At 39.9% G+C, this 27,024-nt stretch overlaps 1 protein-coding gene across 2 annotated transcripts in view; it reads right to left on the bottom strand.

Moving 5' to 3' along the window:
- ssrp1a (structure specific recognition protein 1a) overlaps window positions 1-27,024 on the bottom strand; it is a 129,763-nt gene that overhangs the window by 10,639 nt on the left and 92,100 nt on the right. For both annotated transcript variants that reach the window (XM_088343936.1, XM_088343937.1), the window contains 9 exons: window positions 18,516-18,621; window positions 14,508-14,701; window positions 14,335-14,435; window positions 11,829-11,958; window positions 9,839-9,942; window positions 8,725-8,853; window positions 7,730-7,951; window positions 5,876-5,948; window positions 1,997-2,129 (listed from right to left, as the gene is read on the bottom strand). In XM_088343936.1, the coding sequence (XP_088200062.1) occupies window positions 1,997-2,129; window positions 5,876-5,948; window positions 7,730-7,951; window positions 8,725-8,853; window positions 9,839-9,942; window positions 11,829-11,958; window positions 14,335-14,435; window positions 14,508-14,701; window positions 18,516-18,621 (1,192 nt within the window). The remainder of the gene's footprint in view (window positions 1-1,996; window positions 2,130-5,875; window positions 5,949-7,729; window positions 7,952-8,724; window positions 8,854-9,838; window positions 9,943-11,828; window positions 11,959-14,334; window positions 14,436-14,507; window positions 14,702-18,515; window positions 18,622-27,024) is intronic.

Raw genomic sequence — 27,024 nt, 5'->3', positions numbered from 1 at the left:
GACACATATTCATCTTTTCAGGATTGGTTGCAAAAAGATATAATGATCAGATTATGACGTCGTGGTTATTGCTCAATTTACTCTATTTCAAATATTGTTTATCTTTTTTTTTCCAAGAAAAAGAAAATTGTGACGAGTTTAACATTGCTTGAATCAAGAAAAATATCAGTGTGTATAGATTTTACTATAGACGTTGAATGTTTCTGTAAAATACGTATTTTGTTTTCAGTTAGATGTTTTTTTACATTGTACCCTTTTTTTTTTTAACACTTTGACTTCATATTGAAAATATTGTTCAAAATTGTTGACTGAGGAGATCATTTCTTCCTCATGCCACGAGGCTCTTTAACTCCACCCGGGGGAGTAAAAGCCCACATGAAACCCCACCCCCACATTTGCATGTTACCCTATTTTTATGGCAGTGTGTATTTTCCGTAGCACTATTTAAATACTCTGTAGCAAAACGTTATATTGGGTATTTTTTTTATTCTATATCTTTATTTTATTCATTTTATTTTTCAACACACGGATAATGCTGGAAGTGTGAATTTCCCTACGGGGATGAATAAAATATCTATCCATCTATCTCTCTAGACATCTATCTATATAGACATCTAGCTATCTAGACATCCATCTAGACATCCATCTATCTAGACATCCATCTATCTTGACATTTATCTAGCCATCTATCTATCTATTTAGACATCCATCTAGACATGCATCTATCTAGACATGCATCTACCCATCTATCTAGCCATCTATCTATCTATCTTACTTTCTAGACATTTATCTAGACATCTATCTAGCCATCTATCTATCTATCTAGACATCTATCTAGACATCCATCTATCTAGACATCTATCTAGCCATCCATCTATTTATCTATCCAGCCATCCATCTATCTAGACATCTATCTAGGCATCCATCTATCTAGACATCCATCTAGACATTTATCTAGCCATCCATCTATCTATCTAGACATCTATCTATCTATCTATCTAGACATCTATCTATCTAGACATCTATCTAGACATCCATCTAGACATCTATCTATCTAGACATCTATCTAGACATCCATCTAGACATCCATCTATCTAGACATGCATCTATCTAGACATGCATCTACCCATCTATCTATCTATCTATCTATCTAGACATCTATCTAGACATCCATCTATCTAGACATCCATCTATCTTGACATTTATCTAGCCATCCATCTATCTATCTAGCCATCTATCTATCTATCTTACTTTCTAGACATCTACCTAGACATCTATCTATCTAGACATCTATCTAGACATCCATCTATCTAGACATCCATCTATCTTGACATTTATCTAGCCATCCATCTATCTATCTATCTAGACATCTATCTATCTATCTAGACATCTATCTAGACATCTATCTAGACATCCATCTAGACATCTATCTATCTAGACATCCATCTAGACATCCATCTATCTAGACATGCATCTATCTAGACATCTATCTAGACATCCATCTATCTTGACATTTATCTATCTATCTATCTTTCTAGACATCTATTTAGACATCCATCTATCTAGACATCCATCTATCTATCTATCTAGACATCTATCTAGACATCCATCTATCTAGACATCTATCTATCTAGACATCTATCCATCTATCTAGACATCCATCTAGACATCTATCTTTCTAGACATCTATCTATCCATCTAGACATCTATTGAGTGTATCGTTTTTGTTCTAAAGATGAATACTTTTCATTTTTCCATGGTATTAGTCTTTACATTGTATGGTTTGCCAACTGGAGTCAAGTGAAATGTATTTATGACGCCCTTAATCACAAAAATGTCTCAAAGGACTGCACGGGATTCCAATCACACCATCCCCTGATCTTAAACCAACATGCGGGCAAGGAAAAATTCAAAACCTCAGCGTGAAGAAAAAAGAAACCATGATTTTGCCGTAGCGATACAATAATAACGCTGACGCGGATTCCGATGAACTCACCGCTGCCACTTTCCGAATCGTCGCTGTCGTTGCCCTCCTCTCGGATTTTGCCCTCCGCCTTCATTCGCTCCAGATAGGCGTCGTGTTTGTCTTCGTCCGAGTCGCTGTACTCGTCGGTTTTGCCCTTCATGCCCTGAAAGTAGTCACCGAAAATATTAGATCACAAATTTATGGGATAATCGAGAGATTGTCTCCAATTTTGGCGGTTCCTGGCCACCATTTTACCTCATGTTTTCACCACCAGGGGCGCTAGCCGATTAATAACCAGCAGCTCCTTTATTTATAGCTAGATTTTCTTTAGCCGCTAGCACAGGGGTGTCAAACTGATTTCAACTCGGGGGGCCACACGATAGAACGAACATTCTGTCGGGGGCCGGACTAGTAGATTAAGGAGAAAGAAAAAGAGATAAACAAGAGAAAGAGGGAGGGCGGAACAAAGAAAGAAAAAGAGAGAGGGAGAGAGTGTGAGAAACAAAAAGATAAAAAGTTGTGAGAGGGGGAAAAGAAAGGGAGAGGAAGAAAGAAATCCAAAGATAAATAGAAAGACAGAACGAGAGAGAGAGAGAGCAACAGAGAGAGAGAGAGGAGAGAGAGAGCAACAAAGGAAGAGAGAGAGAGAGAGGAGAGAGAAAGAGAGCAACAAAGGAAGAGAGAGAGAGAGAGAGAGAGAGAGAAAGAGACCAACAAAGGAAGAGAGAGAGAGAGAGACCAACAAAGAGAGAGAGAGAGAGAGCAACAAAGGAAGAGAGAGAGAGAGAGAGAGAGAGAGAAAGAGAGAGAGAAAGAAATACAAGTACAGTGTCTTTGTTTGAGGCACCTGTCTTTGGCAACATCAAGTTGACATATTTCAACCTGCAGCTCGTTTTTCTCTCGCGCTTCTCTGAGTGTTGTCTCGCGGGCCAGATTCAATCCCTTAGCGGGCTTGATATGGCCCGCGGGCTGTCTTTTTGACACCTGTGCTTTAATGGTTCACACAAAATAATTTAGCAGCTAGTGTGGCGAATGTCTTTGGGATAATTACAAAACCCTCCGCCAGAAAGTCGTCTTGAAAAAGTGTCCCAACCAAACTTTCATTTTTTTGCCTAATGTTAAATCATGCAAAATTAAAATATTTTGTTTTTATTTGACCCCTGAATGTAGAAAATTTCCTAAAAAGTCCCTCAAAAATTGTAAAAAAAACACAAGATACATGGTCAGAAATTCACTGATTAGTCAACTTTTTTTCTGAGTGTGACCCACAATGACTTAAAAATACAAAACCCAATTAAAGTAACCAATTACAGAATAAGAAGGCAGCTTTATACAACTGCAAATTTGGCAGAAAAGATTCATTTTAAGTGAAATCTTTCTCATTTTAGGATGGCGATTTTCAATAAATCAACTGTATTTTTAAAATCACGAAAATCAGCAAAAAGATCGAGCATTGGGTCGATCATTTTGCCAATTTTTGAAAATATTTTCTGTTTAGATTAGAAATATACCGTATTTTTCGCACCATAAGGCGCACCTAAAAGCCTGTATTTTTTTCAAAAGCTGACCATGCGCCTTATAATTCTGTGAGCCTTATTACGGATCGATATTAAGTCGCAAAGTCTTCCAACTAAGGCAAGCAGCCACAGACTAGATTTTCCCCCGAAATCCGCGGTGTATGCTGGGATTTATATACCGGCGTTTCATTTCCTAACCAATGTGTCAATCATCATTTGAATCTGTCACTATTGGCTAAAGTTATTCGAAAGGTAAAGGGGGCGGATCCTTATCATCATTTACAGGCTCGCATAGGCTAAAGGGGCGAAACAAAGCCTGCAATTGGCCGAAAAAGATGAATGTGAATCACACGTTGGGTTGCACTACGGCAAAGAGAAAACATTTTTTACTATTCTGTATTTGTAAATATTTGACTCTCCTGGATTGACTACACTCACGGTTGTAAGAAGACCATGGTTATGTATCATTATTGAATGTGATGGCTGCAAGAGAACTTAGGTGAGCTATGCGGATTTATATTTTCCCGGTATCTCGTTTTAGAACGATCTTGATGTTTCTGTGATGAGTCTATTTTTAAACTAAATTCAATTCAAAGTGTTTATTGTCATATGCACAGTAAAGAACCCCGTTTCCCTGCACAATAAAATTCTTACTTTGCTGTCCACACAGTTGCCAGCAAAAGATAAAATGGAAACTAAGAAATGGTTGGCATTTCTTGAATCCCAAGACTTGAACCTTCCGAATGATATTTGGAACAATGCATTTGAGTGACATCGTATAGACACTGTTTCCGTACATGTCTGAGACACGTATTTGCTTCTTTGAAAGCTTTGGGAATGTTAAGGGGGTAATGAGTTGGACTGCACTATCTAACTGTTTTGTCTACGTTCCCACTGTAGCGCCTTATAATCCGGTGCGCCTTATGTATGGAAAATATAGGACCAAAAACTATTTTTTGGGGGTGCGCCCTATAACCCGGTGCGCCCTATAGTGCGGAAAATACGGTACTTAAAATAAGAAAACTACTACTGCTAGATAAGATTATTTTATTTAATGCATCCATTTTTACTACTTTTGCTCAAAAGTGTGTTAAAATATCTTAAAATGAGGAAATTACTCAAGCAAAATTATTTGACAATGGGAATTGCTGTTATCGTTTTTGCAGAGAATATGCTCATTTGAAGTCAAGTCTTTCTCATTTTAAGATATTTGATCTCGTTTTTCAAACAGAAAAAAATAAGCCTTAAGATAAAAAAAATTGTCTCACTAAGCTTAGTAGGTTGAAAAATGTTTTAAATGAACACTGTTAAGAGGATGAGAAAATCATAAAATTAGAAAAAACACCCATCAGTTTGATAAAATGCTTCTACTTTTACTAGAAAAAATTGTAAACGTATCGTAACACTAGGAAATTACTCTAAAAATAGGCATTTTTTTGACTACGCAGAAAATGTTGCTCATTTTGCGTAAAATCGTTCTCATTTTTAAGTATTTTATCTATAGGAAAAAAAAACTAAAAAATAAGCATAATTGTCTTATCATGCAGATAGTAGATAATATTGTTCATTTTAAGAAATTTTCCATCAAAATAAGAAAAAAAATCTTAAAATGAGCTTAACCTACTATGTTTTTTTTCTTCATTTTACTAGAAAAACAATTTAAAATACTGTATTTCATAACCAGGAACAGGGCAGCGCGGCGGTGCAGTGGTTAGTACGTGTGCAGCACAGTTCTGAGGTCGTGAGATCAAACCGCCTGTGTGGAGTTTGCATGTTCTCCCCGCGCTTGCGTGGGTTTGCTCCGGGCAGTCCGGTTTCCTCCCACATTCCAAAAACATGCATGTTAGGTTCATTGTCCGGTCCGAATCGTCCCTAGGTGTGAAGGAGCGAGTGTGTTGTCTGTCCCTGTGTCCCCTGCCTCCTGCACGAAGATAGCTGGGATGGGCTCCAGCGCCCCCGCGGCCCTACTGAGGATAAGTGGCGCAGATAATGGATAGATGGATGGATAACCAGGAACATGTTTCTGCCATTTTTTCAGTGTTTTTGTAACAGGAACATTTGTCCATGTGTTAGTACCACCAGCCCCCCGGGACCAAAAGAGGCCACAAATCCGCACAATGCAACAAACAAACACAATTAACACCGGTCCAGGGACAAACATTAGCAGAAAACCATTCCCTGAAAAGCTCCCGATCCAAAACCAAGTCCACATCAAACCCGAGCAAAACCTCAACGAGTTTTCCATTATTGGGGGACACGCCATGCAACCGGGAGACGCACATACGCACCTTCTTCTACAATAGTATGAGGAGAAGGAAGGGGGCACAATTAGGAAGGATGGCTGAAATAGGTACAAAAATGGCCGAGAGAGAGAGGGGGATAACGGCGTTACCTCTTTGAAACCTCGGTTCTTGATGTTCAGCTTCTTGGCGTTGACAAAGTCAAAGAGTTTTCCGTATTCCTCCCTGCAGGAAGAGGAGGAAGATATCTTCAGATTATCTACAGATGTAGTAGCAAAACTTGGTTGTGTCCCCTCACTACCTCCTTATAATATACGTGAGGCATTGGAGAGCATAACCATTATTAGTTGCATGGCTCAGGTGTCTTAATTGATTCAAAGCATTTATATTCCTCTATATATTTAGATTTTCTACAGATGTATTAGCACAGCTTGGTCGTGTCGCTTCTCTCTTCCTCCTTATAATATACGCGAGGCATTGGAGAGCATAACCATTATTAGTTGCACGGCTCAGGTGTCTTAATTGATTAAAAATCATTTATGTTTCTCATTTGAATATATATTGATTGAAAGCATTTATATTCCTCTATATATTTAGATTTTCTACAGATGTAGAAGCACAACTTGGTTGTGTCTCCTCACAACCTCCTTATAATATACGTGAGGCACTGGAGAGCATAACCATTATTAGTTGCACGGCTCAGGTGTCTTAATTGATTCAAAGCATTAATGTTCCTCTTTATAATATATTCCGATTTTCTACAAATGTAGTAGCACAACTTGGTTGTGTCTCCTCACTACCTCCTTATAATATACGTGAGGCACTGGAGAGCATAACCATTATTAGTTGCACGGCTCAGGCGTCTTAATTGATTCAAAGCATTTATATTCCTCTATATAATATATTTAGATCTTCTACAGATGCAGTAGCACAACTTGGTCGCGTCTCCTCTCTACCTCCTTATAATACAGGTGAGGCATTGGAGAGCATAACCATTATTAGTTGCAGGGCTCAGGTGTCTCAATTGATTCAAAGCATTTATGTTCCTCATTTGAATATATTCAAATTTTCTGCAGATGTAGTAGCACAACTTGGTTGTGTCTCCTCTCTACCTTCTATAATATACGTGCGGCACTGGAGAGCATAACCATTATCAGTTGCAAGGCTCAGGTATCTTAATTGATTCAAACCATTTATATTCCTCTTTATAATATATTTAGATTTTCTGCAGATGTATTAGCACAACTTGGTTGTGTCTCCTCTCTCCTTTTTGTAATGAGCGTGAGGCAATGGAGAGCTCGCTCAGTAGCATGGTTCAGGACTTTAAGCCCATTCTTAGCGTTTATGTTCTTCATAAGAATATATATCATTTCATTACGCTGATGTGGCCCTTGGTGAAAAGGAGCCTGACACCCCTCCTGTATATGATCCGTGAGCATTTCCCATAGCAACATTGCTGTTTTTTTTTTTTAAATATTTGTGTTTGAGCGTGTGTTTATTTGTGTTTTTTAGTCTAAGTCTTTATAGAACTTGCCCTTTCATGTATATTTTTCAACTCCTACCCAATTTAAGTAGTCAGTAATTGTCCATTTTATATCTAACCATTATTCTACTGACATTATTTTAACATATATATATATATATATATATATATTGGTCTTCGTTCCCTAGATGTAGGATTTTATCGGACATTCGTATAAACAATTGTTTTTTTTTACTTCAAAATATAACAAAAAATATACAAAAATATGTATTCTCAGAAGGCGAGTTTTTAATATTATGAATTTAAAAAAAATGTTTCTTCTAAATATATGGCATGCAGTTGAAATGAATGTGTTAAAAAGTTATGGTTATCAGGGTCAGTCCCCTAGAAACAGGACTTTATTGGCAGAAAAAAAGCACACGTTTAATTAAAAAAACAAAATATCTGTTATTGTTTCTTCAAAATCTGGAAAGAAATTATTTTTATGCATCGCCAACGCTCATAAAGGGACAGTGTGTGTGACCTCTCAATGCTGCTGAAGGTGTACTGATTGCCCTGCTTGGTCTCGATCTCGAAATCGAAGGAGCGCGTGGTGGTGGTGCCTCTGGCGAAGTTGACGCAGGAGATCTCCTCAAAGCGAAGGTGCACGGGGGGCTTGTGCACGTAGATGAAGCCCCTCTCCAGGGGGTACAGGAGCCCGGAGGTGGCCTTGTAGGAGCATGTGATGCATTGAGCGCCCGAGTGCCTGCAGGAACAAAAAGGGGACATCGTTCACACCTGACTTAAAGGTTTTCACTTTACAGTGTGTGGAGTGGTTTTTTTTTTCAGACCCCCTTTTGCCCACTATACCACATCTCCCTTCTCAAGGTTTCTTCATTTTCCTCATGTTGAGGTTTTTGAGCTGTTCCTTGCCCTCATGTAGGTTTTAGATCAGGGGATGGGTTCACAATAGTCTGTGGTTTGCAATAATCTGTGGTCTGTGCAGCCCTTTGAGACTCTTTATGATTAAGGGCGTCACAAATAAACAGGACTTGACTTATGCTGAGGTTTTGAGTTTTCCCTTGCCCTCATGTAGGTTTTAGATCAGGGGATGGTGTCATAATAGTCTGTAGTCTGTGCAGCCCTATGAGACTACTTGTGATTAGGGGCCAAAAAAATCAACAGGACTTGACTTGACTGAGGTTTTTGAGTTTTTCCTTGCCCTCATGTAGGTCTTCGATCAGGGGATGGTGTCATAAGAGTCTGTAATAGTCTGTACAGCCCATTAAGACTCCTTGTGATTATGGGCGTCAGAAAAAACATGACTTTACTGAGGTTTTTGAGTTTTTCCTTGCCCTCATGTAGGTTTTAGATCAGGGGATGGTGTGATAAAAGTCTGTAGTTTGCAATAATCTATGGTCTGTGCAGCCCTTTGAGACTCTGTGATTAAGGGCTAAACGAATAAAATGACTTGACTTGACTACTTCACTTACATAAAAATAATAAAGTGACATTGTGCGTGGGTGTTAGTAGCCGTACCCCTGGAAGTTCCCGGGCACGGTGATCTTGCGGTTGACCAGGGCCTTCATCACCCGGCTGACCAGCTCGTAAAGGGATCCGGACATGTTTTTACTAAGTTTGCCGTCGAAGCGGCGCTCCACGTCTTCCCTGGGGACAAATGAGAAAAGAGGCTCAACTGTCAGATGAGTGTTGCCCTCTAGCGGAGGGGAAGAAATTCTTTTCAATGAAAGCCAAATTGAGTATCGTCTTAAATCAACTTTATAATATTCACGTGAACCATGAATGAAGATACAAATGGAAATAGAAGAAAATGGGGACAAAAGAGGATAGAGAGAGCTTGCGAGAGGGAGAACTGGCGAGAGAGAGAGCTTGCGAGCGAGGGAGAGAGAGAGAGCGAGAGAGAGCTAGCGCGAGAGAGAGCTAGAAAGCTAGCGAGAGAGAGAGATTTAGAGATCGGCTGGCTAGTAGCACGCCAGCATTGGGTAACTGCGACTTCAGCGTGGTCTCCAGTGCTCTATGCTGAGTAAAACATTAGTCACCTTTTCCTACAAATTATAGCTCCAGGTCATCCATTTCATGGATAATGGATCTGGCGTTGGTGACTTGCTATGTTCAGCCGTGGCTGCCCTAAAAGTTGCAGGCCTAGCTGTTAGCCTTCCCTTCTGACTCAACCTCAGTCTCTTACTGGAGTCGATAATAATCCACAGAGCACCCACTGGTGTTCAGCATCTCTTTGCTCTCTTCTGACATTGTTCAGGGTCCCATTTCATTGATGAATTTCTTTGTATCAAACTGCTAAACTACAGGCAGTCAAGGTATTTGTGCGCCCAATGTTTGACCAACAGCCTATCCCAGTTGCGCACACACTGCATGCAAACTTTGTCACAACTGTATTGGCTAGTGCCATTAAAACGTGTCCCTGATTGGCCGGCGCTGTTAAAACGTGAACTACACTATAAATCCTTGAAAAAAAGGCAGTGTCTTGTGATGACAATATCGCACGACGTCACATCGCGATATGGATAAACACAATTTGGATAATTCCCTACAGCACACCTACCTGGCGGTACACCAGAGTGGTTGAACAACACCGGTTCATTAAACCTTTCAAAATAAAATCCCATGAACTCACTCGCTCATGTTGAGTGACAGGGTTATGTTTTCCTCTTTGGAGAAGAGAAGAATCAGGAAGTGGTAGCGCGTTTGTCCCTGCTTGATAGGTGGATCCAGACTGATCTATGGCAAAAAACGAGATCAGAAAATTCAAAACACATAAAAAAAACTAACTAAACATAAAAACACATTCTTATGAAGTGTCTGAGCTGTACATGGGTAAATGAGGTGGAGCGCTCGTCTTGGGATCAAGAGGTCGCAGGTTCGATTCCCGGCTCCTCCGTGTTATATGTTGAAGTGTCCTTGGGCAAGACACTGAATCCCTAATACCCCCAATAAGCAGGTCGGTGCCTTGCATGGCTGAATGGCCGCTATTGGTGTGTGAGTGTGTGTGTGTGAATGGCTGAGTGTGAAGCACATTGTAAAGCCCTTTGGGAGGTCTTCATTGACTTGAAAACCGCTATATAAATGCAGACCGTTCACCATTTAATGTTTGGCCAATTACGGTCGATAGCAACGCAGAACAACAAGTAAAAAACATAGTAAAATAGAAAAGAAATATTATTCAAAATCAGCATCGTAAAATTAGAAATTATACTTAATAATAGACCAACTACAAATTGAGTTTTGTCGGTTGATTAAATGGCTCAGGATTAAATGGCTCAGGATTAAATGGCTCAGTTGATTAAATGGGGCGGCAGTGGCTCAGGAGGTAGAGCGCTCGTCTTGGGATCAAGAGATCTTAGTGCGAATCCCGGCTCCTTCGTGTTACATGTCGAAGTGTCCTTGGGTAAGACACTGAACCCCTAACACCCCCAATAAGCAGGTTAGCGTCTTACATGGCTGCAATACAAGGCCGCTATTGGGAAATGTGAAGCACACTGTAAAGCGCTTTGGGAAGTCTTGACTTGAAAAGCGCTATAGAAATGCAGATCATTTCATTTCATATTATCTATGATGACCCCTAAAAACTTACCGTATTTTCCGCACTATAAGGTTATAGGGCGCACCCCGAAAAAAATAGTTTTTGGTCCTATTTTTGACATACATAAGACGCACCGGATTATAAGGCGCTACAATGGGAACGTCGACAAAACAGTCAGATAGTTCAGTCCAACTTCTTACCCCCTTAACATTCCGAAAAGCGTGTCCGTACGATGTCACTCAAATGCATCGTTCAATCATTCGGAAGGTTCAAGTCTTGGGATTCAAGAAATGCCAACCATTCCTTAGTTACTATTTTCTTTTTCGCTCGCAACTGTGCATATGACAATAAACACTTGGAATTGAGTTGAATTTCAAAATAGACACTCCATTCCATCCATTATCTGCACCGCTTATCACAGAAACATCGAGTTCAGTCTGAAACAAGATACAGGGACAATATAAAACCCGGAGTAGCTCACCAAAGTCGTTGTGTTCATAATAATGTGCAGCCAATGTCCTCTTATATCCGTGAGGGTAGTAAATCCAGGAGAATAAAATATTTACAAATACAGAATAGTAAAAAATGCTTTCTGTATGCCGTCAGCCACGTGCTATACACATTCATCTTTTTCGGCCAATTGCAGGCGTTGTTTTGCCGTTTAAGCCAATGCCAGCCTGTAAATGATAAAAAGGATCCGCCCCTTGACCTCCGAATAACTTTAGCCAATAGTGATGGATTCAAATGATGATTGACACATTGGTTAGCCAATGAAACGCCGGTAAATAAAGCATACACCGCGTACTACTTGGCGTTCGGGGGAAAATCGAGTCGGTGGCTGCAAGTTAGTTGGAAAACTCTGCGACTTAATATTGATCCATGTATAAGGCGCACTGTATTATAAGGCGCATGGTCAGCTTTTGAAAAAAATAAAGGCTTTTAGGTGTGCCTTATAGTGTGGAAAATACGGTAATTTCTGATACAGCGTCTTTAAAGTCACGTTTGGCCGTTATCGATTCGATAATCATCGCCTTGTTCACCTCTAGAGACAAAAACATCCGATTCCATTGATTGAAACACTTACCACAAAGAACATCTGCCTCTGGTCCTTGTGCGGCAGCAGGAACAGGCGAAGGACGGTGGTGTAGGGGATCTTGTAGTCAAAGGTTTTACCGTGGAGGTGAAGGAAGGTCGGGTAGATGCGGATGTCGTATCTGGAAAAGACCAAAACATGGTCCATACATCAACTCGATGATGGAAAAGAACCGCTTTCAAAAGAGACTTGTCATCAACAGTGTTCTGGTTTGCCCGCGTACCATTATTTTTGCTGGGGACACATCGTCTCAAATCAACGTGCGTCCCCGGGACGAAACATTTTTGACACAAAATTGTCATGATTACCCGATTACATTGTTTTTTTAAAGAAAGATTTACCGCACTCCAAACATTTCGTCAGTCAGATCCGGCAGATGTTGTTTTGGTCTCGCGGTTCAAGTTTTCGTCTGCACGCCGATCTCGAGTTGTGTAGTGAAAAGTCCTTTTTAGAAAACCGGCTTTTTCGGCTCAACTCATTTAAGAGAGCCGGCTCTCAAACGGCTCACTTGCTTTGATGCATTATATTACGAATAATTATGTTGTATTAAGAAGTTAAGAAAAAAAGGAAGTATAAAAGGAGAAGATGAAAAAAAGACAGGTTTGTGGTAATCCCTTTAATCGGTATATTACCAACAAAATTTGATGCAGAAAATGAATTCATAATTTGACGATTAAAACTGAATGAATATATAGATTTTTATTATATATTTGTCACCCATTTACAATTTCGATAAAACTAAATTTTGGGGACCCATAGATCTCTGTTGGGACCCATCGATTTTTGAGCATGCGAGTCCCCAGGACCCATCACTTTTCACAGCTCAAATGAACACTGCATCAATACTTAAGAAGAACTGTTTGACTGGTATTTTATAGAATTGTTGAGCCAATAGTTGTAGAACACAATCTAACATTGTGGTTATCTATCCTCCAAAAACGTGCAATTAGAACCATACACAGGGTAGAATATCCAGATCATGCTAATATTTTATTCCTGCGGTCCAAATGATTAAAAATTAGATGATTTAGTAAAATCTTTCACTGCACAACTGCTATTTAAGGTCCACAAAAACATAGTTCCAGAAAACATCCATAAATGATTCATTTGGAAAAAGGTAAATGATAGCTTAAGGGGCTGTCGTAAATTCATAATCCCAAAGGTGAGAACCACCAGGAAAAGTATGTGTGTGTCTGTGTGCGGAGTCAAACTTTGGAACAATTTACAAGACGAGCTCAAACGGTGTCCGACTATTCACTTGTTCAAATTTGTCTCCACCAACTGTATGTAACATTCTACATGCCGACATTTCTTGTGTAAAAATCGTGTAAATTATAACTATAGCCTTATCCTCCTTGTTTTATAACCTTATCTTCTCTGTTCCTTTATCTTCTTGGCTTTTTACCTCACTGTGAATGTGTGAAACTGGAGTGTCATGCCCAATTTCGTTGTCACAATATGTTAACCCATTTTGTAACAATGACAATAAAGGTATATTCTATCTATAAAAAAACATTCCTGGCGGAATAGAGATGAAGAAAATGGGGTATGAGTGATACCAGAGATTGGGAATAGTGCGTTTACAACTTTAGTTAACCTTGCTGTTCTTGTTACTATTATTATATCATTACTGTTATTATTAATATTATTTCTATTGTTGTTATACCATTGGTGTATTTAATAGGGAAGATGAAGGGGTAGGGAATATAAGCATCTGCTTCTCACTACCCCTTTTCAAACATATTATGTCACATTACTTTGTTGTTGAGTTATTGTTTTTGTTTTTATTTTAATGTTCGAATAAAGTTTTCATTCATTCATCTACCCGATAGACAAAAAAAAAAAGACCCTTTTCCCTTTCGCTCTTCCTACCCTTCGCGTTTTCTGTTCTCTTTTCTCTCCTTCTGTCTTTCTATTTCTCTTTGGATTTCTTTCTTTCTCTCCCTTTCACCCACGCTGTCTGTCTCTTTCACTCTCTGTGCCTCTCTTTTTCTCTTCCTTTGTTGATCTTTGTCTCTTTCTCTGTGTCTTTTAACCTCTTTTGCTCTAACCTCCTTTTTTCCTTTTCTCTTTCTCTCTTCCTACCCTCTTTCTCTCCTGTCTTTCTATTTCCCTTTGGACTTCTTTCTTCCTCTCCCTTTCTTTTCCCCCTCTCTCACGACTTTTTATCTCTTTTGATTCTCAAGCTCTCTCCCTCTCTCTCTTTCTTTGTCCTGCCAACTCTTCTTTTCCCTCCCTCTTTCTTTTTTTATCTCTCTTTTTCTTTCTCTTGAATCTACTAGTCCGGCCCCCGACAGAATGTTCGTTCTATCGTGTGGCCCCCGAGTTCAAATGAGTTTGACACCCCTGGCTTAGATAATGTTACTCTATAAGAATGAGTGATATATTTTGCTTGATAAGGCAGGCATCATCAAGCATTTGTATAAAGTTTTAGGAGTGGCATATTTTCACATAAGAGAAATTTCTCAGTGATTATGCTCTTCTTCATTTTTGTTACCTTCCTCTCGGCGTTAGACATTGCAGCTCTTTGAAAATGCAAACGGCGTCTCCCGTGGCCTGGATCACGTCCGCCTTGGCCAGCACGTTCTCGGCGAAGGCCTGGCGAGACAGAAAAAACCTGACACTTTGCCACCGGTTTGCGAACCGTCTCCGGGAAAAAGGAGGACCCACCTCCACCGGGTCTTGTCGCTCGTCCGCCTGGCCGGGCGGGACGTAGAAGCGGACCTCCATCAGGGAAACCTCTGCGTCGTCGTTCTGGTGGAACTCCAAGGTCACTTCGTTCTTGCCGGTGGCGCACTGGGAAACGTTGGAGAGGGGCACCTCGAAGGCCGAGTTGTCGTTCACCTCGAATGATAGCAGTGGCCCTAAGGTGGAGGGGAAACTAAATATGAAGACCCCAGGATATGGCAACCCCGCCGAACGCCATTTTTACTTTACCCTGAGAAATAACTACCGTATTTTCCGCACTATAGGGCGCACCGGGTTATAGGGCGCACCCCCAAAAATAGTTTTTGGTCCTATAGATAAGGCGCACCGGATTATAAGGCGCTACAATGGGAACGTGGACAAAACAGTCAGATGGTTCAGTCCAACTTCTTACCCCCTTAACATTCCCAAAGCTTGCAAAGAAGCAAATACGTGTCGTAGACACGTGCCGATGCGGTGTCCGTACGATGTCACTCAAATGCATCCTTTCAAATATCCTTCGGAAGGTTAAAGTCTTGGGATTCAAGAAATGCCAACCATTCCTTAGTTTCTATTTTCTTTTTCGCTCGCAACTTTACTGTGCATATGACAATAAACACTTGGAATTGAGTTGAATTCACTCAACTCATCACAGCAACATCAAGATCGTTCTAAAACAAGATACCGGGAAAATATAAAGCCGCACAGCTCACCTAAGTTCACACATTTAATAATGATACGCAACCATGGTCTTCTTACAACCGTGAGTCAAGTAAATCCAGGAGAGTCAAATATTTACAAATACAAACTAATGAAACATGTTTCTTTATGGCGTAGTTTAGCAAGCTTGCTATTCAGTCATCTTTTTCGGCCAATTGCAGGGTTTGTTTCGGCCCTCTAGCCTATCCGAGGGTCCGAATAACTTTAGCCAATAGCGATCGATTTAACGGATGATTGACACATCTTCTTCGGCCAATTGCAGGGTTTGTTTCGGCCCTCTAGCCTATCCGAGGCTCCGAATAACTTCAGCCAATAGCGATCGATTTAATTGATGATTGACACATTTTTTTCGGCCAATTGCAGGGTTTGTTTCAGCCCTCTAGCCTATCCGAGGCTCCGAATAACTTTAGCCAATAGCGATCGATTCAAATGATGATTGACACATTGGTTAGCCAATGAAACGCCGGTATATAAATCCCAGCATACACCGCGGACTACTCCACGTTCGGGGGGAAATCGAGTCGGCGGCTGTTGCGTAAGTTGCGAGACCTTGCGATTTAATATTGAGCCATATATAAGGCGCACTGTGTTATCAGGCGCACAGTCAGCTTTCGAAAAAAATTGAGGCTTTTAGGTGCGCCTTATAGTGCGGAAAATACGGTACTCTTAGCGGCATTTCCCCCATTCCACCTCATCAACAAAAATACTAAACACTGTGGTGGTCATGCATATGATGAGTTACAGACGCTGCCATACATACAAGACGATCGTTTGTAAGTTGCTTCAGTGCTATATTTTGTATGTTTAAGGTTTATAGAAATATGTTTGTACACGTAACCTGAATTGTTTTGTACTAAAACATTTCATAAAATAATATGCTCTATAAAAGATAAATAAAGTTGAGTTTGATTTACTCTTGGAAGATGAGCTTCAAGGGTTAGGAGACTTCCTCCTCGGTGGTAAAAAGTGGCCTGAAATAAGTACTGTATTTTCCGCACTATAGGGCGCACCCGCAAAAAATAGTTTTTGGTCCTATATTTTCCATACATAAGGCGCACCGGATTATGCTACAATGGGAACGTGGAAAAAACAGTCAGATAGTTCAGTCCAACTTATGACCCCCTTAACGTTCCGAAAGCTTGCAAAGAAGCAAATATGTGTCATAGACACGTGCGGATGCGGTGTCCGTACGATGTCACTCAAATGCATTGTTCCAAATATCATTCGGAAGGTTAAAGTCTTGGGATTCAAGAAATGCCAACCATTCCTTAGTTTCTATTTTCTTTTTCACTCGCAACTTTACTGTGCGTATGACAATAAACACTTGGAATTGAGTTTAATTTAAAAAAAGACCCATCACAGAAACATCTAGATCACTCTGAAAGAAGATACTGGGAAAATATATAGCCGGAGTAGCTTACCAAAGTCGTTGTGTTCAATAATGTGCAACCATGGTCCTCTTATTTCCGTGAGTGTAGTAAATCCAGGAGAGTAAAATGTTTACGAATACAGAATAGTAAAACATGTTTCATCTATGCCGTAGACAACCGAACTTGCTATTCACATTCATCTTTTTCGGGCAATTGCAGGCTTTGTTTTGTCCCTTTAGCCTATGCGAGCCTGTAAATGATAAAAAGGATCCGCCCCCTTTACCTCCGAATAACTTTAGCCAATAGTGATCGATTCAACTGATGATTGACATATTGGTTAGCCAAGGAAACGCCGGTATATAAATCCCAGCATACACCGCGGACGACTCCACGTTCGGGGGAAAATCGAGTCGGCGGCTGCTTGCCTTAGTTGCAAGACTTTGCGACTTAATATGGATCCATATATAAGGCGCACTGTATTATAAGGCGCATGGTCAGCTTTTGAAAAAAATTAAGACTTTTAGGTGCGCCTTATAGTGCGGAAAATACGGTACTCCATCCATTTTCTCATCCGCATCAAGCTTTTTTATTCCATTTTTGTTACAAAAGAAACGTCTCGCTTCTTTTTTACACTTTACACCAACCATATTGAATGCATACCTGTCAAGCCGTACGTTTTTGCCGTACAAAGTACGTGTATGATGCATTTTAAGACGTGTACGACGTACAAGACAATCTGTACGGAAAAACGCAAATTTGTCTATGATGGGTACCATCCTGTATACACTGACTATCACCAAGCGGCAAATCAATCGAGTCAAACGAGTTCGAGTTGTGTAGTGAAAGGAAGTCCGTCTCTTTTTAGAGAACCGTCTTTTTCGGCTCAACTCATTAAAGAGAGCCGGCTCTCAAACGGCTCACTTGCTTTGATGCATTATATTACGAATTATGATGTTGTATAAAAAAGTTAAAATAAAATGAGAACATGTGGTTAGCCCTTGAATCAGTATATTACCAACAATTAATGAATGCAGAAAATGAATTAATAATTTGAATAAGAAAATGTATTATTCTACTTAATTATATTTTGCATGTATTTTTTTTCTTCTACAGAGAATGTCCAAGCTACTTAATTTTTCAACTTTTTTATAATAAACCTCATTCATGTCGAGCAGCTCACACAACAAAATTAACAAGATATATGATATAACGAAACACATGTACAATATAACATGTTAAATGACATCAATAAACACGTTTGAAAAAAAAAATATGGTGTAAGATTATTTAGTATTTTGTAAGGGAAAATATGACAGTTTGTAAGGGCTTAGAGCCCTGGAGCGCGACAGGTATGCACAAAATATTAAACAATAAAAACATCAAAGTTCTTAGCGTGCTAGAGATAGAGTAAACATAGTATGTTTACACACAAATTTCTTCTTCGGGGTGGATTATGGGTGACCTCTCACTGCACCACCACATGCTAATAGTGGCGGAAAGAAGCACTACAGTACTGTCCTGTACTCGGAAAAGGTGCTTGCAATACAAAATCTAACTTGCAGCAATGTCCGGATATTTTTCCACATCCCGAAAAAAAACGTTCGTATCTACTTGCTTATCATAAGTCGAATGGTCGTAAGTAGGGGAGCGTCTGTATGTCTTTCAAATGCCTGGCAATATGAGTCAATGTCATATAAAACGTTTTTCTGCATCTCAGCACATAAAGGTGCCGATTCTCTATTGGGTGAAATACCTCCCACTATGGCTTTTTCTTGATTCATTCAGTTAAGAATCTCATGTGTTTTGTAATATTGTATTTTTTGTACTGTATTCATTGTGATGGGTCCAAGGCTGAAGTGATGATAAAGCGAGAAGCAAAAACCTGATAACCGTGTAATCTGACCTGCAAACTTGGCGGTTCCCCAGTTCCAGCCCTTGACACACATGTCCTTCTCAGTGAGCTCCACAGTGTAATTGGATTTGAAGAACTCGGAGATCTTCTCAAAGTCCTGTAACAAGGGAGACAAACAATTTTTCTTTATTATAATATTTACTCATTTTACTAGAAAAATAATCCTTGAAAAAAGCAATTTTTACATAATTTGTTCATATAAAGGATATCATTTCTTAGTTTTTGACTCAGTTTTCAGGTAAAATGACTTATTTTCAATATAATTTCATAAAAGTATTTTCCTGGTGAAATAAATTATTTTAATTATTGCTTTGTTACACACAATTAAAATAAGCTAGAAATAACAAGCAAAGTTGACAAGTTTTATAGTTAAATAGATAAAGAATATTTAAGAATTTAAAATTGTTTGGATGAATGTTTACTTTATTCTATCAAGAAATTAGATATTTTTTTCCATTGAGTGTATCATTAATTGTATTATAATAATACATATAATTTTTTCTGGTAAGAAACTCACGTAAAATAAAATAAATAAATATTTTAAAATATTCCTTGTTTACTTCTCTCAGAAATCACAATTAAAAAATCTTGATGAAACATTATTGTTTTATTGAATTACTTTTCAATTAAAACCATTATTTAATTCGTAAAAAGTTTTAATAATTCTGATTTGTATAAAACTGCAAACCTGTATTTACCTATTATATCTGATTTAGATTGTTTTACTTCATAGAATAACACAAATATACACATTTGAAAAAAAAAACAATTTTATGAAATAGTTACTTTTAAAAATAGTTATAAACAATGTTCCCTCTAAGTTGCGTGTGCGCGCAATTGTGCACTACCCAGAGCTTTTCCGCGCACAAGAAAATCGAGCCAGCTCACAAAACTCAGGGCTCCAAATTGCTAATTAAGAAGCAAATTAAGTCAAGTTACAGTGCATGATGGTAAAAATACAGGAGTTCCCCTGACGCTGTGTTCTAAATGCGGTATTTTGAAGTCAAAGTAGAACTAAGTTGAGTAAAGTCAGTAGTTGTTCGAGAACCGGCTTCTTCGGCTCGGCTCACTAAAAAGAACCGGCTCTTTCGGGTCTTAAACGGCTCTTCGGGTTGTTTTTGCTTCTTTAATCCCTACACGACCAAATATTATGTAAAATTGTGCATATAATGACTTAAAGGAAGGCGGGGAAATAGAACAAAAAAGAAAAAAAATACCAAAATGAAAAAGTAGTGAAAAGCTGAGAAAAAAATGAAACAAAAAGAGAGAAAAAGAGAAAAAAGGAGCAGGAGAAGTTCAGAAAAAAAGCCAGACGAAAAGAAAGAAGCAAATAAAGGGAAAAGGGGTAATAGAGAACAAAAAAGCAAGAAAAAAGTAACAGCTAGGAAAAAATAAACAGAATGAGATTTTTTTTTAAAAGTAATTTTTAAAAAAAAGGAGAAAAAAAGGGAAAAAGTTTGTGTTGCATTCAAATCATTTCCAATGATATCAAGTGAATCTCGTTGCCAGCATTGTATTTCCACTAAAAAAGGTAATTAAATACAGTTCTGTATCGTGTAACAGACTAAATAAGCCCCCCAAAATGCTAATATTATGCAACAAAAGATACCAGGAATTAAAGAAATGGAAATCTTGTGAAAGAGTTGTAAGAACAAACGACGTTTGTAGGCCATCGTACATGAGTCAATTCATTCAAAAGTGAAAAATAAATTTGCATTGCCGGAAACTCAGCAAAATGTAACGCGATGTCAAGTTTTGGACATGTTCGATAATGATTTAGTTGCCACACTTGGGATTGCCGTTGCTCATTGTTGTTTCAAGCGTTGCTCGCCGACTTTGTGTGAACGCTCAGACCCGTAAGGAAAATGACAGGGAACATTGGTTATAAAGTACAATAAGTAGGTATCCTTTACTTGGAAGGGATACTTTTTTTCTAAATTCAGAAAACCACAACTTTAAAAAAAGGAACGAATAGTGAGATAATCTGTTATCTATGCCGGCTAATGAAATGGACTAATTAAAACGGCCTCCCAGGAGGTGAGGATCATCCATCTCTTTTTTCTCCCATTCCTCTCATCACGGGCAAAGTTTATTTGGATCTTGCTTAAAATTCGGGCGCCGTCCTGGTCACATGTGGAAGCCATTTTTGCACGCACGGAAGAAAGCGATGAGTCTGGACGGGAAGAGTTCCAACACCTGGACGCTTTTGCCTGTCGGCGTGCCCATTACGCCTAATGGCGGATCCTTTAATCAGCGAGTCTCATCAGTACGTTTATTTTCTTTTAAACAGCCGTCAATCTTTCGATTGAGCCACAAATGTTTTCCTCTTCGGGTTTGTTGTCCTATTCGACTAAAGTCTTATAACAAACAGGAACCAGTTTACAGTAGACGTGATTCCGAATCATTCGAATAAGCTTTAATTTGTTGCAAAGATTGGAAAAATACTAAATGACTTGAGTTAACATTTGTATCAGAAATTAAGTTTTTAGGGGTCATCATAGACAATAAATTACCGTAAATTCCGGACTATAAGCCGCTACTTTTTTACCAAATGTTCAGCCCTGCGGCTTATTCAGTGATGCAGCCAATTTATGTACCGTATTTTCCGCACTATAAGGCGCACCTAAAAGTCTTAATTTTTTTCAAAAGCTGACCGTGCGCCTTATAGTACAGTGCGCCTTATATATGGCTCAATATTAAATCGCAAGGTCTCGCAACTTACGCAACAGCCGCCGACTCGATTTTCCCCCGAACGTGGAGTAGTCCGCGGTGCATGCTGGGATTTATATACCGGCGTTTCATTGGCTAACCAATGTGTCAATCATTATTTGAATCGATCGCTATTGGCTGAAGTTATTCGGAGCCTCGGATTGGCTAGAGGGCCACAACAAACCCTGCAATTGGCCGAAAAAGATGTGTCAATCATCCGTTAAATCGATCGCTATTGGATGAAGTTATTCGGAGCCTCGGATTGGCTAGAGGGCCACAACAAACCCTGCAATTGGCCGAAAAAGATGTGTCAATCATCCGTTAAATCGATCGCTATTGGATGAAGTTATTCGGAGCCTCGGATTGGCTAGAGCGCCGAAACAAACCCTGCAATTGGCCGAAAAAGATGACTGAATAGCAAGCTTGCTAAACTACGCCATAAAGAAACATGTTTCATTAGTCTGTATTTGTAAATATTTGACTCTCCTGGATTTACTACACTCACGGTTGTAAGAAGACCATGGTTGCGTATCATTATTGAACGTGAGAACTTAGGTGAGCTATGCGGATTTATATTTTCCCGGTATTTTGTTTTAGAACGATCTTGATGTTGTTGTGATGAGTTGAGTGAATTCAACTCAATTCCAAGTGTTTATTGTCATATGCACAGTAAAGTTGCGAGCGAAAAAAAAAATAGAAACTAAGGAATGGTTGGCATTTCTTGAATCCCAAGACTTTAACCTTCCGAATGATATTTGAAAGGATGCATTTGAGTGACATCGTACGGACACCGCATCCGCACGTGTTCTCGACACGTATTTGCAAGCTTTGGGAATGTTAAGGGGGTAATCAGTTGGACTGTCTGACTGTTTTGTCCACGTTCCCATTGTAGCGCCTTATAATCCGGTGCGCCTTATCTATGGAAGATATAGGACCAAAAACTATTTTTTTGGGGGTGCGCCCTATAACCCGGTGTGCTCTATAGTGCGGAAAATACGGTAATTTTTCTAACGGTCACCAGCGGCGCTCAAGTAAAAAGGGAAGATTCAGACCGCTGGAATATATGCGGCGAGGAAGACTGCAACTTCTTAGCTAGTGTACAAATTGTCTATATGACAAAGTTTCTTTTCAATACTGAGAAAGACGACTTTGACGGCGTCAGTTTTAAAAAGGAAGATGAGGACGGCTTGCCAACAAGTATGCTGTTTTTTTTTAACAGACCCGATTACTGTGTTGCGAGCGTGTTCCTAGTAGCGTGTTGCTACCTTTTACAAGCACGGTTTGGGATGAAAGTTATATCATTATTATTAAAGCTTTAAAAACTCTCTCGGTGTACCGTCTTTCTTAGTAAATATGTGTAACCCATGTATAATATGTATTTGCAACTGTATATTTTTGTAATGTATTTATTTTAGAGACTTATTCTGATATGTTTCCCACGGGCAAATCAAAAAGAAGGGGTGAAAAAAACGCGGGCTGATGGGAAGAGGGGACCGGTAAAGGTGAGTGTTTGTGGACGCGGCAGACAATAGTGGATATATATTCTTCCCACCCTTACCTTTGGAAATATACACTTTTTTCCTTGGATTACTTTCAACATGACCCGGACTTTGCCGGTCTGCATCAAACCTTAAGTACCTGTATCATTTTCCGTTCATTTTGCCGGCTGTGGTTTTTAGATTGTGCACTTTATATACAGTTACAATCGCGGGATTTAAAGTCGCATTTGGGTTAATTTTGTGATTGTGATACATGTTTTAACGTGGGCGCATGCGGCTTATATACAAGTGCGGCTTGTGTAAGTACAAAAGCGGTTATCCCCTTAAATTGTGGTGGGTGCGGCTTATAATCAGGTGCGCTCTATAGTCCGTAATTTACGGTAAGTTGGAAAACACACATCAGACACATACAGCCTTAGTCTGTATCCTTTATCAGCCTTAGTTTCTATTTTCTTTTTCGCTCGCAACTTTACTGTGCATATGACAATAAACACTTGGAATTGAGTTGAATTGAAAAATAGACACTCCATTCCATCCATTATCTGCACCACGTTCGGCTTCCTTGGCACGCCCATGGGCGGAGCCGGCACACCCTCTTGCAGGGAGACGTGGGCCAAGAAAGAAAGAGCTAAAGAACTTCAGGAGACTCCAACGTCGCTAACTCGGCGATAGTGTTGAGTGCTCTGCAGGAAAGAGGTCGAAATATAATGGAACCCAGAGCTCTTGTTGGTGATAAGGAGTGGAGAGGTGTTGTGAAAGGGTAGTGGGATGTTGGACGCGTTATCAGGGATGGGCAGGGCAACTGTATGATGGGGCAGGGGTAAACCAGCGAAAGCTGCCGGGCCCTGCTGTTGAACAGAAGCGTGTGTTGTGTCACTCTGGCCGCTTTCTAGTGTCCCGGTTAATCTGGATAGACGAAAGCATGACCGACTTGGGTGCCGGGGTGCTTAACTTGTTTGGGTGTTTGGGTTGGCCATGGCCCAAAACATTTTTGTGTGTGTTTTTTTTTTGCTATTTTTTTCCCCTTTTTTTATTTTCTTTGTTAATTATTGAAATGCTTTTAGATACCTTAGTTTGTATGTGTCTGCTGTGTGTTTTCCATCTTAATTTATTGTCTATGATGACGCAGTGGTTAGCGCTTGTGCGGCACAGTTCATGTGATGGGAACCTGTCGTGGGTTCAAATCCAGCTCCAGACTTCCTGTGCGGAGTTTGTATGTTCTCCCCGTGCTTGCGTGGGTTCCCTCCGGGCACTCCGGTTTCCTCCCACGTTCCAAAAACATGCATTTCAGGTGAATTGGCCGGTCCAAATTGTCCCTAGGTGTGAATGAGCGAATGAGTTGTCTGTCCCCGTGTGTCCTGCGATTGGTTGGCAACCAGTTCAGGGTGTCCCCTGCCCACTGCCCGGAGACAGCTGGGATGGGCTCCAGCCCCCCCGCGACCCTAATGAGGATAACCGGTACGGCTAATGAGATGAGATGAGATTGTATGTGTTTGTCTTGCTGTCGGTCACCCCTCTTGAGGGGTATGACCAAGGTAGATAGCCAATATACTGGACTGTCTCAGAAAATTAGAATATTGTGATAAAGTTCTTTATTTTCTGTAATGCAATTAAAAAAACAAAAATGTCATACATTCTGGATTCATTACACATCAACTGAACTATTTCAAGCCTTTTATTATTTTAATATTGCTGAATTTGGCTTACAGCTTAAGAAAACTCAAAAATCCTATCTCAAAATATTAGAATATCATGAAAAAGTATACAAGTAGGCTATTCAACTAATCACCTGAATCATCTAATTAACTCGAAACACCTTGCGAGGTTTCCTGAGCCTTAAAAACACTCAGCTTGGTTCAGTAAACTAAATCACAAGTATGGGGAAGACTGCTGATCTGACTGCTGTCCAGAGGACCATCATTGATACCCTCCATCAGGAGGGTAAGACACAAAAAGAATTTTTTTAAAGAGCAGGCTGTTCAGAGTGCAGTTTCAAAGCATATCCACAAAAAGTCTGTTGGAAGGGGAAAATGTGGCCGGAAACGCTGCACAACCAAGAGAGATGACCGCAGCCTTAACAAAATTGTGAAGAAGAGCCGCTTCCAGAATTTGAGCGAGCTTCAAAGACAGTGGGCTGAAGCTGGAGTCCAGGTATCAAAAGCCACAGTTCACAGACGTGTCCGGGAAATGGGCTACAATAGCCGTATTCCCATGGTCAAGCCACTTCTGAACTCGAGACAACGGAAGAAGCGTCTGACTTGGGCTATGGAGAAGAAGCACTGGACAGTTGCAGAGTGGTCCAAAGTCCTCTTTTCAGACGAAAGCAAGTTTTGCATTTCATTTGGAAGTCAAGGCGCCAGAGTCTGGAGAAAGGCTGGAGAGGAGCAAAATCCAAGTTGCTTGAAATCCAGTGTGAAGTTCCCACAGTCAGCAATGGTTTGGGGAGCCATGTCAGCTGCTGGTGTTGGTCCACTGTGTTTCATCAAGTCCAGAGTAAATGCAACTGTGCGCCAAGAGATTTTAGAGCACTACATGCTTCCATCTGCTAAAAAGCTCTATGGAGATGAGGATTTCATTTTCCAGCATGATCTGGCACCTACCCACAGTGCCAAAACCACCAGTAACTGGTGCACTGACCATGGCATCACTGTCCTTGATTGGCCTGCTAATTCCCCTGACCTGAACCCCATCGAGAATTTGTGGGGTATAGTTAAGAAGAAGATGAAAGACACCAGACCTGCAAATGCAAATGAGCTGAAGGCCGCTATCGAAGCATCCTGGGCATCAATAACACCTCAGCAATGCCACAGGCTGATTGCCTCCATGCCACGCCGGATTGATGCAGTAATCCGTGCAAAATGATTCCCAACCAAGTACTGAGTGCATCAATGGACATTTTTAAATGTTTGATTTAGTTTTGCTGTTATAAAATTATTTTTTTACTTGGTCTGAGGAAGTATTCTAATATTTTGAGATAGGATTTTTGAGTTTTCTTAAGCTGTAAGCCAAATTCAGCAATATTAAAATAATAAAAGGCTTGAAATAGTTCAGTTGATGTGTAATGAATCCAGAATGTATGACATTTTTGTTTTTTTAATTGCATTACAGAAAATAAAGAACTTTATCACAATATTCTCATTTTCTGAGACAGTCCAGTATATACACCGTAAATTCCGGACTATAAGCCGCTACTTTTTTCCCAAACTTTTAACCCTGCGGCTTATTCAGTGATGCGGCCAATTGATGTCATTTTTCTAACGGCCACCAGCGGCGCTCGAGTACAAAAGGTAAGATTTAGACCGGTGGAATATATGCGCCGAGGAAGACTGCAACTTCTTAGCTTGTGCACAGATTAAATTAGCGTAGACATATCCTCATCATGCTGATTGAAACAAAAAAGGCACATGACGCAACCTTTAAGGTAAACGCAATCGAGCAGTCCGATAGAGAGGAAACTTTACTTTGTGAGCGTGATGCAAGCGTGTTTTTTAATTAGGGAGCGAGGGACGACGTCTACATGACAAAGTCTCTTTCCCACACTGAAGGACGACGACTTTGATAAGGAGGAAGATAAGAACGGTTTACCGTGCTAATTTCAAGTACGATATGTTTTTTTAACAGAGCTGTTTACTGTGTCGAGAGTGTGTTGCTAGTAGCGTTTTGCTACCCTTCACAGGCACGGTTTGGGATGAAAGTTATAATATTATTATTAAAGCTTTGCAAACTCTCTCGGTGTACCGTCTTTCTTTGTAAATATGTGTAACCATGTATATTATGCATTTGCAACTGTATATTTTTGTAATGTATTTATTTTAGAAACTTATTCTGATATGTTTTGTACGAGCAAATGAGAAAGAAGGGGCGGAGCAAACGCGGGCTGACGGGAAGTGGAGTAAAGGTGAGACGTGTTTGTGGATGCGGTCGACAATAGAGGATTTATATTTTTCTCACCCTTACCTTTGGAAATATACACTTTTTTCCTTGGATTACTTTCAACAGGCACCTGGACTGTGCAGGTCTGCATTAATTTTAAGTACGGGTATCATTTTCCGTTATTTTGCCGGCTGTGATTTTTGAACTTGAACTTGTTTTAATTGCGTTTTTTCAATGTGGGCGCATGCGGCTAATATACAGGTGCGGCTTGTGTAAGCCCAAAATCGGTTTTCCTCCCAAAAAGTGGCGGGTGCGGCTTATAATCAGGTGCGCTCTATAGTCCGGACTTTACGGTATATGTATGATTTCTTGAAACAGGCTGGATATAGACCAATATTCTCAGGTTTAAACATCATAAA

The sequence above is a fragment of the Urocampus carinirostris genome, chromosome 9, assembly GCF_059441175.1.
Source record: "Urocampus carinirostris isolate Australia breed hairy pipefish chromosome 9, RoL_Ucar_1.0, whole genome shotgun sequence".
Taxonomy (NCBI): Eukaryota; Metazoa; Chordata; class Actinopteri; order Syngnathiformes; family Syngnathidae; genus Urocampus; species Urocampus carinirostris.
Note: the sequence above shows the minus strand (reverse complement) of the source record. Positions and strands in the feature narration are given on the sequence as shown.